The following is a 25,148-nucleotide window of genomic DNA, read 5'->3' as shown; positions in this document are numbered from 1 at the left end:
CTTTACTTCTCAGACCTTCCCACAAGTAGATCCCCTGGTGACTTGGGCTCACCAACAAAAATTTTCTTTGCTTTGTAGGGCCCCAGGCCTGAGGGATCCTCTCTAGCATCACATAAATTTCTCATCCAACTGACAACTTCTTGCCATGATGATTGCAAAAGCAGAGTAACAAGCATTCGCCAAATTTGAGAAGAAATCCTGAGGATGCTACATGAACCAGCTAGGTTTGGATGGCACATGCCCTGTCCAAACAGCTCAATCTTAACCAACGTGGGTAATGGAGTGAATAAACCAGACCAGTAGTTGAAATGTTTCCTAAAAATCACTGAAAAGAAAAAAAAATTAAATTGCTGGCCTCACACAGTACCATCAATACATGACAGAAAGCAAGCACTTGGTTTCAAAGGGGTCATTAAGCCTTAAACTATCCACTTAACACAAGCGCCAGTAGCAATACTGGTCAAGTCAATGTTTGTGCATGATTACACTTCAAATTTAAATGTGAAGCTGTTCTACATAACAGGACCTGTGGAGACTTGTTTCTCTTTCTAATGGATTTAAATTGCCAATAAAACGGGGCCCAGGACAAAGACACAAAACAAGCTTGAAGAACAAACACGTATTTTCAAAACACCACGAAGTTATCAAGGGCATTTTGCATTGCCTGTCCAATGCACATAATTTAAAAGAAAATATTCAATTAAAAATAAATAAAAATGAGGGGGAAGGAGCAGCTTTTGAATCAGATCATAGAAGGGACAGCCATCACACAGTGCTCTTCTCCACTCTTACCAGCTGTAAGATGCTTTCTTTCCTATGAAGCTTTGTCCAGAGGTGCATTATCAGCCCTGAGAGTGCTCAGCCAACTGAAAACTTCTGGTGTTGGCAACAGGCGAGTGACTGGGCAAAGGAATACACCTATCCCAGCTCGGGACAAAATAAAGCAAACACAACATGCCCAAGACTGGCATCAGGTTCCTTGGCCAAGAAGAAGTGTCCACCCCTCCTATTCATGGCTCAGTCTGGCCAGTTACAAGTATCCTCGTGATATAGTAGTTAAGTGTGGAAGTTGTGCACCACCTTTTGCAGGCTCCCCAGATATTGCAGGGCTACTGTTAGCTTATAAAGGCCTTTTGTCTTCAGAAATCACGTAAAATCTGCAAAGCAGCTACTGTCCTGAGATTTTGCCAACAGACCAACCCTCTTTCAATGGAAATAGGTTATGCACTCCTTAGGCCTCCATGGTATCAAATGCTTTAAAAAACAAAAGTAAGAATGGAGATGTAAGTATCCCACCTGTTATCCTGGCATGCTACAGAAAGTAGTGTCACTAAAAAAAACACCCAAAACCCAGCCAAGAAACAACAACAAAAAGCAAACACCCAAACCAGCATTCCCTGTGCCATGTAGGTACCTCATAAATATCCTCTTTAAGTCTTTACCCGCAGCTGAATTTAGACAGCAGCAAAAAAACCTCATTTGTATTCAGCCAAAGGATTGCTGCTAATGCTGCAGAAAAACATAGTGCAGATTAATTCTCAATATTAATGAAAGCAGAATCTCCTAAAGCTGTTAACTAATAAATATGCAGTCATGACCAATAATAGTTTGCAGACAACATGTAGTTCAAAGCTTTCAAAGTTTTTGCTTGTTTTCTTTTTCCCTGTTTTGTTTTCTATTGGTCCACAACTTAAAAACCCTGACAGACTTTGCAAGAAAACGCCATGGACAGATAAATTAATGGGACCTTAAGGAAGCAGTTATACAGTCCTCACCTAGAGAAGTTTTAACAGGGTGAATCATACCTAACCCAAACACAACCTCCCAGCTTATCAAGGAGGCTCAAACCCCTGCAGATGCCAGGCTGGGGCCAAAGAGCAAAGGCGCAGAGCTGAGCCAGCCTGCCAAGGTGAGTGGTGCCAGGAGCTGTGGGGCAGGCAGAGCCTTCCTCCCAGTGTGCCTGGACACCAGCTCCCAGATGGGCATCACCCACCTGGAGGACGTCCCAGCACAGCATTTGGCACTTGCGGGTGCCCACACACTCCTTGGAAAGTCAGAGGCAATTAATAATGGGTACATTTCCCCAAACCAGCGGATTTTATGGCAGTTTCCAAACGTGCACACACACACACATTTTTAGGACCCCAGCACTTAGACGTTGCTTTGGCTTCACGCAACCTTTGTTTTACAGCTAAGAAAATGAAGTCTCTTTAGCACACACACCTTGTATTGCAGCACATAATTCTCGATAACACACAATTCCTCGGGGTTGGGGGGGGTGGGGCTTAGACCATATCACATCTATAGAACAGTGCAGACAATTACGATACACAGATCCTGATTCTATAATCCTCTTTTGCCTATCTCACGGGAAATCCATTATTCTGATCCCTATACAGTCAAGTCAAACCCCAAACGAAACCAGAACCAAAGCTCTCCCCAAAATCCAGAGCTTGCTAAGGATTTGATACTTGAATTCAGGTAATTTTAGCGGCTCCTTGGTGTATCTTTTTCTTGGGCATACTTCTTCCAGCACTTATTCTGAGACACTATGCAAAAATCCCCTGCTTTATCTGCAACAGATTATGGTTTCCATGCAAAATTCCCTACTGCAGTTGCAGCGGCCTGAAATAAATACCCAAAACAACAAAAAGTAATTGGAAGACTATGGCATAGGACTTCTCTACAATGAATCATAAAGGACAAACATTTTTTTTTCTTTATTTTAAAAACAAGTCCTTTACACATGACAGCCTAGACTGGGAGCAAACCTGAAAGACTTGCATCCCTGCTTTTGAATATTGCTTTTCCTGGCTGTAGACCCAGGTCTGCTTTCAGACCTGAGCACAGCATCTCAGCATTTCAGCAGGGCTGCAGAAGATTTACTCAAGGGTAGAATGTGACCTTAGGTTTTCATATCAGAGTGCTACAGATACCTACACTGTCCCCTTTTCATACCTGTGCATGGTTAGCTTTAGATAACAGCTGCCCATGCAGCTGCCTGCAGCACAGGTAAATGTTTGCTATTCCTTCCTATAAATGAAAATATGCTAACAAACTTGCCTGGCTTTCAGAAGCCTCTGGTGTTTAACTTAGTCCATAGCTAAAGCAAGCTCTCTCTCTTTAGCACATCATGTTGCATACAATCAGGAAACACAGGAAGGGAACACATGCATTTTGAACTAGGAGTGCTAAGCATTATAAATAAATGTGGTGCAATGAAATATGGAGTCCATGAAATAACTTTCTAAACCTTGGGAAGCTCTCTCTCCCTGACATCAGTCACTCACTTCGTGCACAGGCTGAGTTATGGACAAAACACCATTTTCAGGTATCAACCCCACCTACCATCACACTCTTTAGGCAAGGCCCTGAACTTTATGTACCGAAATAATGCCACTGCCTTTAATTTTAAAATTCAAAATAAGACTGTCCCCTCAATGTCTCTGTGAGCAGACAAACAAATAAATTCCCTACCTGGTTAAACCACTATGAATGGGGAACCCAGTTCCTCTGCCCCTGGGAGCTCCTTTCAGATAAACAGTCATCAGACTTCTAAGCTTTTCTGCCTCTACATCTCCAAAAACACTTTTAATATGCATCTCAAGCAGCTTGTTAAGAATCTGCTAGTGCTGGAAAGCATTCCCAACGTAACATCGAGTTTATCATCAGAAGTGAGTGATCAATTAGGTATCAGGCAGACAGGCTGGATTTTTGAAGGTGGATATATATTTCTGAGATAAATCACTGCCTGCATTCAATTTTTGCTGTAGTACATTTAAAGCACTACATACAAATCACAAAATATATAATTAAAAACTCTGTTTTTGACTACAAACTGATTTCTTTTTGTTGTCTCAGGCAAATTGTCATACATGTTACATGTCTGAACACCTTCACTACAAACCTATTCATTTAATACAGTACTGGGAACATGCATGAAATTATCTTTTATCCACTGGACTCCCCTGGCATATTTGTACCAGAACCAAATTGAGTTTCTGAAGAAACTTCTTGAGGACCCTCTCGATCAGTTTTTCTTATCCTTTGGGCAGCACCACAAAGGTGCTATTTCCAGTCCCAGGATACAGTCACTATTGCTGCCTTTAACTCAGTGTAACTTCCAAGTCCTTCTGGCATTTGTTCAAACAAAACATACTGAGACTGTAGAATGGTTATCAAGTATAAACCTGCTCCACCATCCTAAAGTAAGAGCGACAGTAAAGATAGATACCAAGAGAGAGAATCCATGAGGAAGATCAGAACAGGGATCACAGAGAAGGAATATCATCTTAAGTGCTGTGGGTTATACCAACAGTGAAGGTGTAAAAGGTAGAGGTTCAGAAATCATCCCAAAACTGATCTTTCAGTGTTTGTGCCTACCTGACCCAAGCTAGGAAGGGAAAGCTGCCTTACAACCCAGAATGGCTTTCGTGCAAAACTGGTGAAATTTCAAAGGCATTTTAATGACAACCTATAGCTTCACCAGGGCTTGGGTTCAGCTCTGAACATTCAGCAGTGCAAGAAGCAGGGTCTTCTTACACCTGAGTGTCTTAAAAGGAAAACTCAAACAGGTTTACACTATTAGTTCAGACTAGCTTAAAACCTTTCCTAGTCTTTCCTAGGTCTTTTGCCTCCTCCTAAAACAATTACATTTTATAGTACAGAAACTTCTGTAATATACCACTCTAACGTACAATAGACAACCAAACATCTTTATATGCACACCCCTCAACACAGATTCCTTGCTATATCAAATACAGGTGATGCACAAATGTAACATGAAACCTTGTCCAAAATTCAAAACTATCCATAAATCAAAACTTCTGATACTTCCAGTTACTCATGACTTCCCTTTCAGTCATTTTCAGTGGCTCATTGTAGAGAAATGCCAAGTACCTGCCCTCACCATGCACGCCCTACAAAAGTGTCACCACTGGAGCCTCTCAAAACCACCACTTCCTTTTACAATGTAACTTTTGTCACCTGTAAAACAAGACTGTTGAATCTGCACAAACTCTAGCCCTATACAGAACTCAGCTGATTTCAAAGGGATTGCACAGACTTGAAATAATGCATCTGTCAAAGAGCTTGCTGAATTAGATCTATTGCTACTTATTTCCATTAAGAACTTTTCTCAACTTCTGAACAAATTCATGCTCTCCTTCCACCGTAGCATTCACCAAGTGTGAAGTTCCTACTCTCACTTTAGCTACATGCACTTTAAAAATCTGTCTAATGTACTTTTATAACCGCTACATAGACGGGAGCTGCCTCAGTACCGGGTGGCACAGCAGTTGCTGTGGTAACACCGTTTTTTCTTATATGATAAAGCAAGAGTGCCAGAGGCTTCTATGTACTAAGAATTACATATTAACAGATCTTCTTAGGCCTATAGTAAATATTTCTCAGGAAGTGAGGGAGAGGTGTACGCTACACACACACACGGCTTCTTTGCAAGAGCTCCCATGCAAAAACTTTGGCTTCAACACATCCAGTGTGTGAGGAAAATGCCACTCAACTCCATCAAGTTCATTCCAGCAAGTTTAGAGATATTTCATTTTTGCTAAACCATGAGACCACTGCTTTGGCTGGCAGAAAACAATGCCTGAAGCCATAGCACTTAACAGAGCCTAAAGAATTCACCCATATTAAATCACATCCAAAAATGTATCTAGAAACAATCTTTTAGGAAAAGAAAGTGGAAGGACAATTACCAGAATATGTACTTATTAGACTTACTTGCCTTACCCAGGCAAAAGACTCATTTCAAGTTACAACACTGATACCATAAAATCTTGGGATGTGATTATCATCTTACCTTCTGTTTTGGGAGAATTACTTTTTGGCATAGTGTTCATAGAACACAGTGGGGTATTCCATATCAGATTTTCCCTTTAAACTAGATGAGAAGAGTTTCCTTAGGCAAATAAAGTAATAAAAAAACCTGAACCTGCAGTGGCAGGCAAAATATCCAGAGACTTCAAAGGCATATGATGCCTACAGATTGCTGGACTGAGCCTGAAGAGAAAATGCATGTCCCTGCTGCAGTGTTACTGTAACTGAGAAACAAGAGTTCCAGATTTTCTTCTCTCTCCTCCAGCTCTCCATAATTTTACCTTTTCCATAAGCTTCCATGCATATAGCTGCAATGCCTTTTTTTGAAGTTGCATGTTCTGAAGCTGGGGAGCCAAATAATTTTGAGGCCCTCCTTGAATTCCACTTTACCACCCCACTGTCAAATACATCAGGAAGGTGGAGATGGAGCAAGCAATTTTATCGATGGGCCATTCAAGATCATTAACTTAAGAATTATATTTTTCTGGGGTAAAGAACTCCTGAAGCTGTGTAGGTGGAGACTGGAGAATACATTTCCACAAGATACCTTCCTACCTCTACCATCACCCCCTAAAGAAAATAAAGCAAATAAATATGGGCAAGCAGTAACTCTAGGAGGACAGACTTTGTGCCTATTTAGCACATTTCTGTTCCCCTCCTTCCCAGAGTATAAAAATGAAACTCCACCTACAGGCAGGTAAACCAGCTCCTCCTTTCTATCCCATGCTGCAGAGGTGGAAAGTCCATGTTCAACTCTTCATTAATGTTTTGCATTATCAATGCATCTGCATTGGATATATTGAATATCACCAATGAAACGTGAGAGCTGGAGCAATTCACTGCTTGACTAAACTAATGACATATTTTCCTGCTCTCCTCACTGCATTATCAGTGCAGTATTAACAGCTGTGTTGCTTAATGCACTGTTAAATACCCTGTGTTATTTATTTTCTTGCAAAAAGAACTTCCTTCTCTTCCGACTTTGGATTAAAGCCCATTTTGCATCACACTGTGGCCAATAATTTATCTAACTAATCATGTGGAAGGGATGAGAGGAATAAAAAGGGGATAGGAAGGTAGTAGCTGTGAAAACAAATTGAAAGGGACCATACATTAACACAGCTTGTAAGTTATAAACAAAATTTAACTGCTTCTGCACCTCTTTTTTTAAATGGAGTACTCATGCTTATGAAACTAATTAAGCCTTTTTAATGTTCATGTTCTAATAATTGTAATGCCAAAAACCCCACAGTGAAAGCTAACAACAGAGTAGAAATACAGTAAACTTAAACTATTTTTTAATTTTCATACAAACCCTGCACTGATACTGCCTATTTCTGCTGACCTAGTGAGCACCCGGCAGAGGTAATGAAAAAGTGCCTGTCCGCTACACACAGGAATCACAGATGCAAACCCACCTCAGCCCAAGCCAGGTAAGGGATTTCTGGGAAGCTACAGCAATTGTGGACCTGAGTCATTAATTTTTAGCTGACAGTATTTTTTTATTATTATTAGAGTTATTACATCTTCAGAGTGAAAGTCTTATTTCATGAAATTACATAAACACAATTGATGGTAGCAAGTTATTGCAGGACCTGAAGACATCCACTGGCAATCTAACAATGGATGGAATCCTTGTTGACAATTTTACAAAAGCTTTTATCAGAGTTTATGGGCCATTAAGCCCAACAGTGATTACCAGTATGATATCATCCCTCTCCGTAGTACAGTGTTGGCCCACAACAATCCGTTTTCTAATCCTCTCTATTATAATCAGTCTGTTTACTCAGAAGTCATATGTTTGCTATTTCTGAAATGATCCAAGTCTTTGAAACTGTATTTTAGTCCACAGATAGGATCCAACAGGTATCATACTAAACCAGCATAAAATAGCCCTTCTTTCAAATTCCAACAACCAATTCAGATTTTCTCTTCACAAGTTGAAACACAAAATATAGATGTTAGCTAAGCCTACCTACATCAAATTACATGATACAGGCAATACAATAAAAGAGGGAATATTTCTCTCCAGAACATCAAAGGATTCAGCTCTTGACCCCAGTTTGTCATTGACACCCTTCCATGCCCTATGCTGTCAGGAATTAATTTGGCTTGTAGTAACTAATGACCAGACAAAAAAGAAACAGAGAAGGTGTTAATTAGCTATTTTTACTCTTAATTCACTGAATAACATGTGCTCATTGATGCAAACCAGACTGCTGCTGTTCAAATCAAGATGACCCTCATTTAGAAAAAGGGCCTGTTCTTCCTTTTTTGCACATGCTAAGTCTTTCATGCGTCATCGAGAATTATCTGTACATACTGATTGGGAGCATCTTACACACGGCTGAACACAAACTTCCTTGGTGCTGGATTAGTTCATCTACCATAGACAACTGTGATAAACTGATGCTGCCTAGGGGATCTGCCTCATTAAGGAGGGAAAGAGAGAACAAGAGCAGATCTGAAATAATAAAATCATTAACAAGAGCACCTTGCAGAGCTTATTAGGTAGGAAACAGACTGACAATACCATTGTTCAACACTTAATTACTTTTTGAAGACCAGATGGAAATAAGAGAGCATTTCAGTGGTCATCCTTTCAAATCCCAAACAAAAAGACAAATATCAGACTGATCCATTAACTGGGCATGTATCCTAACACAGATGTTTTAATAAATAATCAGATCCGACCAGATAACTGAAGATGCTCAAATTTTGACTTCACCTCCTGCTGCAGACTTCCTCACTGCAAGAGGTCAAATTAGGAACTACAAATTACTTTTATATCAAATTAAAACTGCTGCAACTCCACTACTTATCCTCACAGGTAGGTGGAAGTTGAACACACAACATAAATCTGTCTTGCATGCTTTCCCTTCCTCTGTGAAATACGTGTCCCTGCTCCTACTCTCGAAGACTGGACTCTTGCCATTAATTTCAGGGTAGTGATAATGGCATCAGTACCTACCCAGATGGTACAAACATGACAATAAAGGCAAAGTATGGCACTAACACCACCTTGCAAGCACCTCACTCAGTCTGCTGCACAGACACCAGCTCAATTCTCCTATTGACCTTCCTCTGCTAGACAAGTGAAACTTCAAATGGATGCCTGTGCTCTGTCCCAACATGCTTTGGGTACACAAGGACCAGCTAGAAGGGGGTTTTTCATTAGAAAGCCTAACACCAAATGGTCCATTTGTACAGGCAATCAGTGCCCTGCTGGCCTTTGTTTTTCACTACACCGCCAGTCTAAGCACCCTGATACCAGTCAGAATTCAAATATGGAACCTGAGGTGGAAAAAACTCTCTTCCTGGGCATAGTTCATCTTCTGTTCACATTACGACAGGTTTCCATTAGGAAAGACCTGTGTCAGTACCTGAGGGAGGGGAGATGTGACTGTTACTACGTTTTCTGACAGCTTGGTTTTCAGGGAGTGTTTTCAGAGTCAGACTAAGGGAGAGAAGTCAGAGTCACACTTCTACCACTTCCCAACTCTCATCAAATGCCAGGGGGCCCACGTCCAACACACTGCTCTGTGGTGCAAAACCCATGTTCATGCGGAAACCTAACAGCTTCAATTATGGTCTAGCTGTGACAAATCAGCTTCCAGAGTCAAGATTTTGCCAACTAACAGTTCTGCTTCCAAAAAATTTGGTTTGTTTTGTTCTGGTTTAATCGGTTTTTCACTTGGGGTTTTCTGTTTGTTTTTAATGGGAAAGAAAAAAAAAAAAGGCATATACTTGCTGCTGAACTAGTCTGAAGAGCAGTAAAACAAATTGAATCCTGTTCAAGAAGTGAGAATGTAAAAATTCCATTCATGAGAAATAGATTGCAGTAAAAAAAAAAAACCACTCCACTCCTGTAACAGCTTTTTGACTAAAGGCGCTTACTACTGCTCAGCAGTTTGCAAAACATTGTGCCAACCAGTCACCCAGAGACTTGAGGATACCTCCCCCACATTGTGGGGGAAGGTTTCCTTGTCTTCATGTGCCCAGTAGATGATCTGTGAACCTTCAGATTTAACATGTGAGAAGCAAATTTGTCAAACATTAGTCATGTCTACTCATATCACAGCTGTCCCTTCCCAATGATTAAAAGAAATGAAGGTTTTATTTTTCTACCAGCTTCTAAATGTTGTACAGAATTCACCACCAATGCCTTCAGGTAGGAGAACCATAACTTCCACTCACAGAAGAAAGAGTGATCACATATGCAAAATGGTATTTTTATCTGGCACTGAAGATCTGGTATCTTCATTATTGTGAAAGTCTCCTTTATCAAATAGGTATCCCCTTGTTTCTAATGTACCTTTCATGCTATGTGAACTGAAAAAGTTGGAAAGACATGTGATAGCAAAATTTTCTCCTGAATAGAGCAGATGATCACTTGGCCAGCAGGCCCCAAATCTTACCTATTCTCCATATCCCCTTCAACCAGAGCTACTTATTGCCTTTGATAGTCCAGGGTGTATTTCTTAAATTAATATTGCTTTGTCCATGGTACAAACAGGTATGACAGAGTAGTAAAGTGACCATGCATTTTTTCAAAACACTATTTTCACACCACCAAAACCACTTGGGATTTTTCAATTTGATAATATAGCCACTTAAAATTAAGACAAACTACAAAATAACCATGTCTGGAAACAAAGGCCAAGAAGACCTTTTCTTCCTTGTCTTCTACACTGAATTGCAATGCTCTCATTCCAAGTCCAACAGCAGAAGTTGCAGGTGACCCATGAAGCACATCCTCTTGGAAACACCAAGGACAGCACGTAATCCATGAACATGTCTGAGAAAAGCAGTTTTCTGCACCTCTGGTTATGCACATCCATGGGAGTTGATGGCCAAGTAAGAAATAAAGGAAAGCTAAGACTGCAGCAACTGTAAATACTGGGGAAGCACTGAGAATTGCCTGCTACAATTAGAGAAAATGGAGGTGCCCTCGGCCAGGTGACTTCTTTTTCCTGTTGTGTATCTGTATGCAGAAAATTCGCATGAAAACGTAAGTGTAGAAGATACAGCACGATGCCACCTGTGCAAAACAAATGTGCACCTCATTTTAATGTAAGCTCTGGTTAAGTGGCTTGTGTTGAAATGCTACCTAGCATTCCAAGTGTAAACCAGCTTAATCATATCTATTGAAAACCACATAATAAATAACATGAAATATGCAGCATGCCATCCTAATTGCAGAGGCTGTCTCACTTACTAGAAGTCATTTATTTATTCAAATGACTTGAGCTACGTGATTCAATCTGAATCATGGGAACTAGTTACTGATTTGTGAAAACAGCCTCTTACTTCTTTGCTAAAGGCATTGTTGAAATAACTGACCCAACTGCTAAAACAAGCTTCTTCCTTGAACCCTGCCTCCTTCTTTAGTCTTACCTCCTGAGTAAACTTCAGAAAACATCACTGTTCTACAAAAACACTGCGAACTTAATTAAAAAAAAAAATTAATTCCAATGTAATGAATTAATTAATGCAATGGAAAAATTGGTATTTTCAAGATCAAACCATTGCTTAGTAATAGGGAGCTGCACATGCAACCATAATTTCACTTTGCAGAACTGAAGTACACAGCTCTCAAGAAGAAACATCCACTGCCTCAAATGTGAATCAAACTCGACTTTCAGAATTGCACATACATCTGAGATCTTAATGGGGGGGAGGGGGAGTGAACACATATCCCCAGACAGAAGCAGCTACAATGGGGTTTTTTTTTGGTTGGTTAGTTTTAGGGTTTTTTTTTTAAAGTTAGGCCTTGCAAACATGAAAATTGCCACCATAACTGTGCTGCAGCTACATAGAAAGCATAACTCAGGAAACAATTCAGACTTTACATCTGCTTACACCCAACCTCAATTTGCAGCTACTGTCTCACACTGCTGTTATTTCAGGAGGTGCCGGGGCTTCCCCGGGGCGTCAGAGCAAGGGGCCAGGCATGCTGAGCCCTACCACAGGCAGGGAATGAGCACGCTTCAGTCGCCAGGAGCCAAGCCAGATGCATGCCACCATAGGTCACCTCATTCCAGGCTCCAGACAGCCTCCATCAAGGGACATGTCCCCAGGGAAGGACACACAGAATTCTGGGCCGTCAGGAAAGTGAAGGAATGATGCTCCACATGAGACATTTTTCCAAAGCTTGTGAATAAGCCCCAAGTAGGATGCTGGTTACCTTCAACTCCAGGCAGTGTTTATCCTCAGCTTGGGCATGGGGTGAGAGGCCAAAATACTAGCAGCCAACTTCATCAGTGGCCAGATGTGTTGCCTCAGGCAAGCATTCAAAGTCTCTGTGGTTTCGATCCCTTGACTCATGATAGGTAAAACAATACTTTTCCCCTATCTAGGAAAAGTGCTGGGCGAGCTCACAGTGCCCCAGTGCCAAGAGTGGCCAATTTCCAGGGCTTTCCTGGTTATCTTCATGTTTACTGCAGAATCTGCTGATGGGAAGGCAGGGATTATGCCACCATGTTCTGATTACCAAACATACAAACCCTGTTCCCACAAAGTGATAATTTTCTTCTTATAAAAGCCAGAGCTAAAATACTACTATCCTGTCATCAAGACAGCTGGTTTATATCCTCTTCTTCCTTCCTTCCTTCCACCTCTTCCCCAGAAAACATCCTGTCTGACATGGTCCCTGCCGACTCATCCAACCTCACTGGTCTCTGTGCCCAGAAGGAGCCGTCTACCCCAGCAGAGTTCTAGCACAACTGCCTTTGCTGACCCTGAACATTATTAGTTTCTCAGTTTGGGATGGAGGGGACTGGCAAATCCCCCACTTTTCCAAGGAGCTGGAGGATACTCCTGGGGGGGGCTACCCACCCTTCACACAGCACTTTTGCAAGGGAAAGCAACCAGAGAGAGGTAACCGCTAGACAAGAAGGCTTTTAACCCACACAGAAGCGTGGCTGGCCCTTGAGGCATTGCTACTGCTCAGCAGCGTCACCCTGCCTGCCCAGAGCCCCAGCCCGCCTGCTCCTGCACCTCCAGCAAGGAGCCTGCAAGCCTCGGGCTCCTCTGGAACTCAGCAAGGTAAGGTGAAGGCGCCAAACATGCGGAGTCCAGGGAGGTAGTGGACACCAAGCTTCTTTTAATTTACACATATTTATTTATCTCCATTTCATTATTTTTACTATTCCATTGTTTCAATTGATGGAAATAGAAAAAAGTTATCACAAGTATTTTGGCTTCATTAATCTCAATGTTCAGAGAGATCAGAGCAGAACTATTAATGTGTATACAAATGACAGTTTACCCCACTCCCAAAACCTTAATTTTACGAGCCAAGCTCAGCTAACACACCTTGACCAAAATCTAAGTGGGTGAGAGGTATAAGAAAATCAAGTGGTATTCTGATATTTTCGAAATAAACCTGCAAATTTTCATTTCAAACATTTCATTTTGCTTCTTACCCAACTTGAAAAAAAAATGGTCTCAGGTCAAATTTGATCTTCCAGATGATATTAAAACAGGGCTTTTTTTCTTGGTGTTTTGTTGCTGGTTTGGTTTTTTTTTTTCACTTCACCTCACTTAAACCACCCCTGACATACTTGTTTCAGTATGACTGGAAGTTATTCTTTTTTTCTAGGTTTTTTTTCCTCTTCAACCACTGAAACAAACAAAAGCCACCCGTGATTCAATGCACACTGCTAGTAGAACACGCATGTGAACACGTAGATGTTTACCTTCAGGTACGCAGATGTGCTGAGCAGATCAAGGCACGCTGGCAGAAGGAGGATCCCTGCATCTGCCTTGCACAGATCTGTCAACAGGCAAAACACACTTTGCATTGAAGCTTCAAAATGAAAGCTCACACATCCCTATGAGATACATAAATCCAGTGCTTCTCCCTCCTAACTATGCCTTCAGTTCATTAAAAAATAATTTTAAAAAGGTGTGTTGGGGTAGCACTTGCACTTGTTAGCTCAATGGCCAACCCACATGGCAGCATCTTTTCACTCTGGTCATCAGAAAGTTTTCCTGTTTAAACACACAATCTCACAGGTAGGTTTCTCCTCTTTCTTCCTTTGAGCAATCCTCAATAACATTAAGCAGCAAGCACAAGACCCACACCAACACTTTCTCCCTATAAGACAAACTACAAAGTCGTGTCGCAGTTCTTAATAAATAACCATCTTGCTTCAGCAGAAATAGACATTTATTTTGGTCCAACTTCTCTGTACAGAGGATTACATCTTTTTTTTCCATATTTCCTTTAAGAATTATTTCTTCTGCACATACTAATGCCAAATATTCTGTAACTATTTCTGAAATTAAAAAAAAAATACACTATTACTCAATACTGTTAGGTCAGCAGAATTCAGCCATAAAAAAGGAAGCATTACAATTCTGTTTGTCATAGCTGGAAGTCAAGAAGTAACATAACCAGAATGGACTGAAACACCACTACATCTCATACTGTACCTACTAATAGTGTTCCTGGAAGTTCCTAGAAGAAGGGGCACAGGAGAAGGTCAAATCCATATGTACTTAACCAGATCGGTGTGTACTGTATTAAGCTGAACAAGGACTGTCAAAGTCCACACAAAACATCAAGCAGTGGATTTCCACACTGTGTACCATTAATCCCTGGAAAAACATCATTCACCTGAACACTTTCTACCAACACCTACACAATGCTGGTAAGCCCATGTTGCAGGCTCTCCGTGCCCTCATGCATTTCTTGAGCTCTCTAAAGCCATCAGGTATGAACAGCAGTGGTCCTCAGGAACGGAGGATTTCTGATCAGTCACATCCAACACAGATCTTAGACCACCCTCAACACCAGAGGCATGTGGCATTGCATCAGCCTTGTTTGAAGAGTGCATCCCAGTGGTGAGGGCCCCCTCATCATTATCCCTGCTCCCCTGCCATAAACCTCAGCGTCACACAGCCCCTGGCCATGGTCCCTCTCACAGGTGCTGGGTGAAGCACTGCTCAAGATCCAGAGAGGCAAATTCTGCACTTAAAAAAAGATGTGTTGCTCAAGCTAACCTTGAGGTGAGTGTGAGACAGGCGACTATCCCTGTCAGTGCAGAAACTGCTGCTCGAGAGGTCATTGCACGCTACACGCCTCCTACAACTGCAGGAATCAAAAAGTGAGAACGATCCTTCCACTGAGAAGCAAATAACAGCTCTGCTGCATTTCCTAATAACTTTCTCTTTCTGATAAAACGAGCAATTTCCCAGCTGAGTGTGATTCCTGCGCCAGAATCCTGAGCCCTGACTGACAGAAGTTCATTTTCTGCTAGTAGATGCTCAAGGAAAGCAGTACAGCAGAATGGGGGTTTGAGAAATTATAAACACAAGTAGAAAGTGCCTAATGCAATTCACACATTTCCAAAATGACAATTATTCTGTCTAGAAAGTAATCTTTTTACAGAATTAGACCTCACCCCCATTTTGACTAATCTAGATTCATAAAGGTTTGTCAGCCAGGTCACCCCAGGAAGTGTTCCTAATATAGAGCAGCCAAAAGATGCTTTTGTGAGTACAGCCAGTTCTGGCTCCCTCAAATAAAGTTCTACAAGTGAAATCTGTGTTACACAAACCCTTTTGCAATACAGATCCAAGTCTAACATGAGATTTAACACAAGTTCTCGTACCCATAAATGCTGGTGCTTATAACACGCTGACACCAATTTTGAGTATCAGTTCTTTCTGGGATAATCCACTCCCATATACATTGTGACTGTACTCTCTGATGCACACATACTACTGAAACCTGGACTAGAGCAAGAGTTTGTAGCAACATCAACAGTTTCTATGCAAAACCATTCCATGAAGGTACTGTCATCCTCCCTAAAAATGAAGTAAACCTTCCACTAGGCTTGTTTCTGAAGAACTATTAAGCAACGGCAGTTTGTGCCCAAGGAAGATAAGGACACCTTCTGAAGGAACTGGTTTGGCTAGTCAGCTATCTTGCTGCTAAAGCTAGCATATCCCAGTGATTTCGGTGATACATGGATACCTAAATGCAAAAGTCAGCCCTGAGGACTATAATGGCATTGTGCGACACTCCGCAAAAGTCTCTCTTTATAAATTAACAAATAAATTACAATGGGCTACTCTGATTGTAAAGTCTTGAGGGCATTGATCTTGATTTCCTATTTATCTGCAAATCTCTTAATATGCTCTTGATGCAAGAAATAACAATTTGTATTTACTAGCACTTCAGCATCTACTTTGCTCACCATACACACACACACTTTGCTGAGATGCCAAACTCTCTTGTAAAATGTCGCACATAGTCACTGTATTTTGCAGATTGACTGAATTAAGGAGATGAGTGCTAGCATTTTACCTTCCCTTCCCTGCTCTTAATGATGTGATTTGGGTTTTGTTCTTAAGCATTCACACACTGAGGCATTGGAGTAAGAGCAGCTCTACACTCAACATTATTTATTTATTTCTATTATCTCACCAAATTGGACCGCATCAGTATCTAAGTTTCCATTTCTCCAACTGTATTTACCATCAAGATTGCAGAGATTTATTTTAGTTTCCAAATCCAAAATTGTTTGGTCATTTACCAAGGAGAATAAAAAATAATAAATGGCTGCACAGACAAGACCTCACATAATAAATACATACACAAACATAACTAGCTCCTGTGCACATAGAAAATTCCACTTGTGTCAGTGGTAACACAAACACAGAAATGAGAGAACAGTGTACCAGCTCTCCCAGGATTGTAACAGGAGTATGAGACATCCTTCACCTGATACCAGGTAGACAGAGAGCCCTGTTGATTCCTCAGCCAAGCTGTGGATGTGTGGGCAGCCCCCCACTCCTGAGAGGCCCCCACAGCAAGCACAACTCACAGGCTTCTCCTGCCAGATCTCTGCTCCACAGAGCAGTGGCCAGGTTACACTGAAGTGCATCTAAAAAGACACTGGATGCTTGCATGGAACTGGATCAAGCTCTGCACAATCCAAAGACCCATCTACTTGTACATACCTGTCACAAGTAATCACAGAATAATACACAGTGCAGAAACTACACGACAAGGTAAAAGGCAGACTCAATGTAAGTGCACACACAGCCCACACGTAAACACTGCACAGGATATTTCACTTCACACGGACAAGAATACTTCAATATCCTTAAAGAACTTAGTCCTTTGTATAAGACTCCAGGTACAGAAAGCTACTACAGTCCACTCTGACAGCTCCTGAGCTGCCCAGCATGCCTGCGTGCACGCTCCCGACAAGGAGCAGCACACTCCCACCCCACAACGGCTGCAGCTACAGATCAAAACTAGAGATATAAAACCAATACACAGCAACAAAAAGCAATTTACTAAACCGTAGCACTGTCGCTGAGCACTGGCACACAAAAAGGACATGGGTCAAATGCATCCAGCATAAGTGGCATGCCAGCCATCACAGGTATTTATCTCCGGTACCACTGAGCAGGCCACCCAGGGTACATTAGTGGAAATCCGGATTAGTTCCACTGTGGTCAATGTCTGTCAACATCAGAGCAGGTAGATAGAGGTGGGCATTGATCCCTGTGATGAGGGTACTTCAATTTTGAGCAATGCTGTTTGGTTCTGGAATATGCTCAATTAGGCTTCTTTTTTGTATCTTAATGACTACAATGTTATAACAAAACCAATTTTCTCTCATCCATATTCAAGAAAATTCATTCTACAATTTTGGAAAAAGGCACAATTATATTTAAATTTCCATTCAAACATTATGTTGATCGGATTTTGTAGGCTGATTCTGATGTTCTTCTAACAGTTGCCCAGGCACCTTTTTTTTTTTTTTGAGACATCTCCTTTTGGTAATAGAATAAATCTGGTTGAAATTTTTAAAAATGTCATTTCACATGCAATTTGAACTTGTAAAAATCCACAAAACTTGGTCTTAAAACTCAGAAGTGTTGTGTATATTTATGACAGCACATTTACTTTCAGCATTACTCTGAATTCTGATGCTAGGTCCTATCATTTGACCAAGGAGGCAGTCCCCAACATACACTGATCCTCTACTACCTCTTGGACCTGTTGCTTCAAATCAGTATCTCACAATTCTCAGATGCTGCTTCATTTTGTACCTCTGAGTAATTTTCTTGCGTATCTTCAAGTGTAGGGAGAAACTAATAAAGTCCAGTCAATTGATTAATGCTTTCTGAAGAAATCCTTCTGCCTTCACCTGTGCCACTGAGCCTCCAGCTCTTACCAGAGGAACAGTTACTTGCTGATACAATATCCCAAGAATAACCTCTATTGCATTTATCACATAGCTGTTGATTATTTAGTAATCCTCAAAAAAACTGGCAACCTCCTAAGCTTGTGAGACACAGAATTAAACATTATAAACAAGGCATTTCTTTCACTCTTTACATATTCTACAGGGCATGTGCACCTGAGACTGCATCTCAAAAGACTTTTAACACAAGCAGAGCAGATGGGAGGCACTTCTCATCAGCTTCAAAGGGTGAGGAAAAAAAAATAAATAAAAAAAAGGGGAAAGAAAAACTGCCCATGTTACATCAACAACAGGTATGAACTTGATTTCTGGAACAAGAGAATCTTTCCGCTTTTTAAAGGTTGTGCAACTAGTTCTTTTGGATGGGGTGTTCCTCACTTTCAGGGCGTCTTTACAGTCCACAGTCACGAAAGACTAACTCAGTTGCTCTAAGCCATGCAATCAGCTCTTCTAGAAAGCAATAGTTCTCTTCTCCCCCTTTTTCTTTAAAAAGAATGAAAGGAAAAAAAGAAAAACCAAACCACCCAAATCTGCATTTTTTCCTCTGGCTGGCAGATTTCCAAGATAAAGAGGACTGCTCTCCGGCTGGAACAGCAGCCGGGGCCTGCTCTCCAAACTCACAAAAGAGAACACCACACACAGAGAAAAAGCGACGGGGCTGACCAGCCAGAAACGTCTTCTCACCCTCTGAAGCAATTTCTCCAATAAAGAAGGAAAACCCAAGCACCCGCGGCAGCCCCACGCCCCGGCCCCACAGCCAGCCCCGCCGTGCTGTTCCCACGCACCGGCGGGACGGGCGGGCAGCGCCGGGGCTGGCAGCGCCGGCAGACTCGGGACGGGACGGGACGGGACGGCGGCTCCTTCGCGCCGGGTCGGGCAGGGATAAATTGCTCCTCTTTCTGATAACTGGGGAACCAGAATCCACATGAAGCTTCCTCCCTTTTCAGTCACCCCTCCCCAGGTGCATACTTCTTTCTGTTATTACTGTGACTATCTTTGAACAGGACAAGCGGAGGTGTCCGGGTCACAGCGACGGCGGGTTACCGGAGCGGTGCTTACTCAGGAACCCCGCGGCTTTTCCCCGCCGCCGCGGTGCAGGGGAGCCGGGAGCGGCTCTGCTGGGCTGAGCCGGGGAGCGCGCTCCGGGGAGCGACTGGGCAACGTGGGAAGGGGGGAAGTAGAAAAAAAAAAACACTAAAGGAGAGAAGCACAACAGATGAGATGTGCCAAGGCTTATTCCCTTTTATTTCCTCCACCCCCACAAAAGAAAATAAGCCAAGAATCAGGAAGTCAGGGCTGCGTGATCGCTGCTATAGGTTTGGTTTTCTCCCCGTTTCTCCTCTCTCTCTGCTTTTGGGGTGGGTTTTTTGTTTTGGTTTGGTTTTTTTCTTAGGGGAATAAGTAGTTGGGACTTTCCCTCCGCCGCTCCCCACGGGAGGCCGCGGCACGCAGCCGCCCGCAGCCCCGGCTCCCTGGTCCCCCGGGACGCCGCCGGCAAAGGGCGGCGGAACCCCCGCGCCCTGGCCCCCCGCAGCCCCCTACCTTTTTTTCCCTCCACGGCGAGGGAGAGAGCGAGGCGCCCCAGCAGCAGCACCAGGACAGCGGCGCCGCGGGGCCCGGCAGCAGCGAGGGGGCTGCGGCCGCCCATGCTGCGGGACCGCCGCTCCCTCGGCGGAGTGGCTGGGGGTCGGACGGGACGGGTGCACGGATGATTCCGCGGAGCCGCTCCTGCTGTGCTCTTCTCCCGCGGCAGCGATCAGCTCCTCTCCGGCGCTCTGCCCTGCGCGGCTCCGAGCAGCATGCTGGAGGGCGGCCGTCGAGGTCTGCGCGCACACGTGGGTGCCCCGCTGCGGGTGGGCTGCTGCCTTCCTCTTCCTCCTCCTCCTCCTCCTCCTCCCCGCACCTCTGCTCCTCCTGCTGCAAGCGGCGGCGGGTGCGCAAGGGCTTGCGGAGCGGCTGGAGCCGGCTGTGGGACGGGGTGCGCCCGGCTGCGCTCTCCACTCGGTCGCGGAGCGCAGGGGCTCCCTCTGGGGACGCCAAGGAGGAGGAGGATGGGGAGGGAGCAAGGAGGAGAGGGGAGGAGAAACCGGCAGCTCCTTCCCCGCCCAGGTGGAGAAGGGGCGGGTCCTCCACCTGTCCCGGAGTATAGGATCAGAGGAGGTGGGAGTGGTGATGAGATAGTTTAGCCGTTCCTCCTTGCTGGGAGGGGTGTGTATGTGTGGATTTTCTACTTCCCGGCAGCTTCTGCCCGGTAGCTGCCAAAGGCGTAAGCGTGCGTTTGCGCCACTGCTCGCGAAGGAGCGGCGTGGCCCTAATGTAGCTTCTGCCGGAATTCCCGTGTGTCCCCGCCCGGGAGTGGTGGGGGAGTAGAGGTTTACAGCAGTGCGGGTGTCCCGGGCGCGTTTGCGCCAGAAGCGCTGTCCCGTCCCGTTCATCAGGGAAAGTTGTGCCGGGCAAGGGAGAACTCTCAGCATTTTAATGGGGAACAGCTGAGCCGCTCCGGAGGTTCAATCCACTCCCCAGAGGCGCATCTCCGGGGCTCCAGCCTTGTTTCTGCCGCCCGAAATCAGCGGAGCTCACTCGGCCTCTGCGGGTAGTCCTGCTCTTGTTCTGTCATTTTACTCCCAATACTTGTAAGGCCAAGTGTGTGCGTGGAATGAAACAGTGAGGTTTTGGTGCTTATTTAGCACACCGATGACAGGGTCCGTGTCTGCCCATACTGCTTCTATTCCCCTGCCACCAGCAGTGAGAAAGTGCTCGCTGCTCCGCGTAGCAAGTTACTTAATAAACACAAAATAACACAAGTGTTCTGGAGGTGCTCCAAGTACTTCCACAGACATTAAGCAAAAGAGTACCTGTGTGGTGGTCCTTTCCCCCAAGAGGAAAGCCCAAGCTATTCAGTATTAATTAAAATATTCTTATCGGTTTTTTAACAGGCTGTTTCTTTGGAAAGTGGGAGGAAGCACTGTCTTGTCACTCAGGTATGTAAATAGGACACAGAAGTGCCACTTGTCTGGGCTGGGGTTTCTCCGAGTAAATCGTGATTCAACATTCAAACTTGCTGAACACTGGTGCTAATTTCTTCATAAAGCTCTTGTGAAGGCTTGGGTTACACAGTCAATAGGATATGAAGACTTAAAACTACTGTGATTAAGTGGGAATTCCAGAACTAAAGTCAGTAGTGACATGAATTTTGGGAAGTTCCATGCTAAACACCTGCATCTATCACAGGGTATCGGAACACAACAGATTGCAAAATAGCCACTGAGTGTACCTTGACTTTCCTCTGTTACGCATGTTCCTCTAAGAGATACATGGCCCTTCTCCTACCAGTCAATTTCCTCTGTAAAATCTTTTTTTTTTTTCTGATAGTTTAACTAGTCACTGTCCTAACTAGGCAAAGAAAACTACCATCCCCTTTACACATCCTAGCCCAAAGCCCAATGCCTGACCACATGCCTTTAACCATGTATCACCCTACAGGCCTGTAATCATTTATTAGGATGAGTTGCATTACAAGACAGCTTTCATATGCTGTAGCTGACATTCTGTTCAATTACATTTTGTAAACAATGTGAAAGATGTACTTTGAAGTAAACTCAGACATTAATAACATCTGAGGAACTCTATCCATATGATTGGTTTCATGGCTGTAAGTGAGGACAGAACCCGAACTTACAGTACAATATTAGTACAAACTGGCTTGAAAGATTCTCACTCAGTGCAACTTCATAAACACTATGTGTATATGGCTCATTTTCATTTATTTAGACAAATAGGAGGATCTTTAAAAGTGAGAGAGACCTAGGGAAAAGAGATCAGCTTCTAGGGAGGGAATATTTGCAAAGCATCCTCAGCACACACTGATGATTACAGCTTGCATTATGATAAAGGAAATGCAATTAAGACAACCAATAAATGACCTTCAAATCAGTTCAGTATGTAAATACTAAATAAAAATGTGCCCCTAGACATGCACATTGGGTGTCAAGCTACTAATGTAGAAGGCAATAGAGTTTTTAAAATCTAGAAGAAGAAAGGGTTCAAAGTGACAAATGAAAACTAAACTAAACATAGGAAAAAAAAGAAAACATTTTTGCATATGAATTCAGTGGAGAAACTGGTCCAAATCTTGTCCTAACATGCTAAAGATCAAATACTTGCTTTGCAAAATTTTTGTGATTCTACCGGCTATACTGAGCAGGAACATTTCTTACTTGCTTCACCCTCCCATCACGTACTGCTCTTACATAAATGCACATAAATTCAAGTATTCAATCCCAACTGAACTCCCCCTTCATTGCTGACATGGTGAGCAAGGGGAGACTAGGCAAATTCCCCTTTAAATTTTTTTCCCACACTGCAGATATCCACTACAGGAGACTCTCATCTGCTGCTGGCAGTGCAGCACTGCTGAAGGGGCTGCACAGCAAGCTGCCATAAATTCTGTCCTCCCACCTTTGTGAGCACAAATGTGTTACTTTTGTGGCATTGTGCTCTGCTTGCCAAGGTCATGAGACATGTAAAGGAACTCTTAAGACTGAAGTTTGAGAAACTTACCACAGGCAGGAATTTCAGGCCTTTTTTACACAACTGAGCAATTTCTGAAATGGTTCTGAAATGTCAAACGTTACATTTTCCCTAACCAGCTGGTCACATATCCAGTGACTGCCTTTGGTATAACTCCTTTGAAGCTAACGTGAATTTTACTAAGGGCATGCAATATTCATGTTGCAAAACTTTTATTACTGGCTGCATGTGTGCGTGGATCAAAGATCATGGAACAAAGGCCAGCCTTTTGATCACCAATTTTTAAATTGATAGTTCGTAGTGAAAATACTAAATGCAACATCTGTCTTCAGCTTTCTTTTGATTTGCTTGCTTTATAGTATGTACATATATATGTATCTTGTCTTCTATATATTAAGCATAAACATGCTGACCTATGAAGATCATGTAATCTGGTAGTTCTTTCACGTGAAGATACTTCTGGATTACAGAATTTGACTGCAGTTGCTCACCACTACTTGCCTGCACCACTGAGCTGGTTACTTTGCCACACATGGAGAGGAGTAGCTGTAAGAGGATGAATAACTGATTTCCCTATGAGTGGAAAAAGCAGGATTAGTTCTCCTATCTCTTCCACATTCCCTCAAAACAGAATAGAGTTTCAAAATCCTCTCAAGAGTAAAAAAATCCCTGCTGCTGGATCATTTCCTTACATGAAAAAAAAGTCTTGCTTTTCATTATCCACCAAGAGTGGGTCATTTGCCCCTCAAAAAAAATTCATCAGCAACCATTCCTCAATGGCAATGCAGCTCTTCTCTGCATGTTGTGAAAGTGATTTTAAAGGGCAGGCCCTTCAGTGGAAGAGAAGAAATTAAATAGAGATGAATTAGCGTGCTTGGATTTTGCATGGTGTTTGAAATTGTTGACTGTATTTTGCATTGTAGTTTGTATTCTATGACTCCTCACTTAGGTTTTAAAGCACGGGCTGAGATACTATTTCATGGAGCTTTATGGCACTTTGCATGTTGAAAATATTGCACAAACATTAACTAGTTTATCTTTGCAAATCTCCTGTAAAGCAGGTTAGTAGCTATCATTTCCATTTTATAGATGTAAAATAATTTCCCTTGGGCAGAGTGTTAGTGGCAGAGCTAGGATTATTACTCAAGAGCTGTTTATTCTAAACATTCTATTTAAACCTTAGATCATGCTGCTTCTAGAGAGTGTCCCTGATGAAAATTGATGCATTTTTACACACTCAGATTATCTTTCTCTCTTCTCTTAACACTGTTTACAGAATCACAGACTACGCTGAGTTGGAGGGGACTCATCAGGATCATCGAGTCCAACTCCTGGCTTTGCACAGGACACCCCAAGAGTCACACCCTGTGCCTGAGAGTGCTGTCCAGATGCTTCTTGAACTGTCAGGCTTGGGGCTGTGACCACTTCCCTGGGGAGCCTGTTCCAGTGCCCAACCACCCTCTGGGGGAAGAACTTTATTCTAATGTCCAACCTAAACCTCCCCTGACACAACTTCAGGCCAATCCCTCAGGTCCTGTCACTGGTCACCACAGAGAAGAGATCAGTGCCTGTCCCTCCTCACGAGGAAGCTGTAACTGCAGTGAGGTCTCCCCTCAGTCTCCTCCAGGCTGAACAGACCAAGTGACCTCAGTCACTCCTCGTATGGCTTCCACTCAAGGCCTTTTGTCATCTTTGTTGCCCTCCTTTGGACTCTCTCTAATAGCTCTGTATCTTTCTTAATTGTGGCACCCAAACTGCCCCCAGGACTTGAGATGAAGCTGCACCAGTGCAGAGCAGAGCAGGGCAATCCCCTCCCCTGCCCAGCTGGGGATGCTGTGCCTAATGCCCCTCAGGACACAGGTGGCCCTCCTGGCTGCCAGGGCACTGCTGACTCATATCCAACTTGCCATCGACCAGGACCCCCAGGTCCCTTTGCACGGCACTGCTTTCCAGCATCTCGTTCCCCAGCCTGTCTGTACATCCAGGGTTGCCCCATCCCAGGTGCAGAATCCAGCAGTTTGTTTGTTTGTTTGTATAACAGCACTTAGAAAGGACAATACCAACAAACACGTGGGTGTTGAAATTAGACCTTAATTATAATAAATTGCAGTCAGTATTTCAACACACGACCATGGTGTTATCTCAGGAGGGTTCCTACATGTTCTTTATTTTTTTTTAATATCCATGTTTTATCTATCATCTCAGTCACCAAGATCACTGTGGTATTTTGCAGGGAACTTCTCTTAAATCAGGAACAGGCTTTTAAAATTATTTAAACTCTGTTAAGGATTCACAGCAGCAGCTTATACACTAATGAAAGTAGGCAACAAAAAAAGAGTTTAAAAATAAAACCTGTGTAGCTGTAGTGGTTTTTAGCACTCAAAGACTTATTGCACCCATTGCATGGGAGAAAGTTTGAGCCATCTATTTTCTGAATTATGGCTTCTCTTTGACACAACCCCCAGTTTTTGTCCTGTATAAAGCAGGACAAAAAATGTTTCTTGCATTTTGATTAAAATCTAAAGTAATTACAAGGAAAAAAAAAAG

The 25,148-nt window shown here is 43.0% G+C and overlaps 1 protein-coding gene across 1 annotated transcript in view; it reads right to left on the bottom strand.

The window, feature by feature from the left end:
* Positions 1–19,719, bottom strand: part of EGFR (epidermal growth factor receptor) — a gene marked incomplete at both ends in the record, with an annotated part of 150,975 nt that extends 131,256 nt beyond the window's left edge. Inside the window, one exon of the mRNA XM_082280127.1 lies at positions 19,614–19,719. Coding sequence (XP_082136253.1) covers positions 19,614–19,719 — 106 coding nt within the window. The remainder of the gene's footprint in view (positions 1–19,613) is intronic.
* Between the last annotated feature and the right edge of the window lie 5,429 nt (positions 19,720–25,148).

Source organism: Coloeus monedula (genome assembly GCF_965178545.1).
Source record: "Coloeus monedula genome assembly, chromosome: 1".
Classification (NCBI taxonomy): domain Eukaryota; kingdom Metazoa; phylum Chordata; class Aves; order Passeriformes; family Corvidae; genus Coloeus; species Coloeus monedula.
Note: the sequence above shows the minus strand (reverse complement) of the source record. Positions and strands in the feature narration are given on the sequence as shown.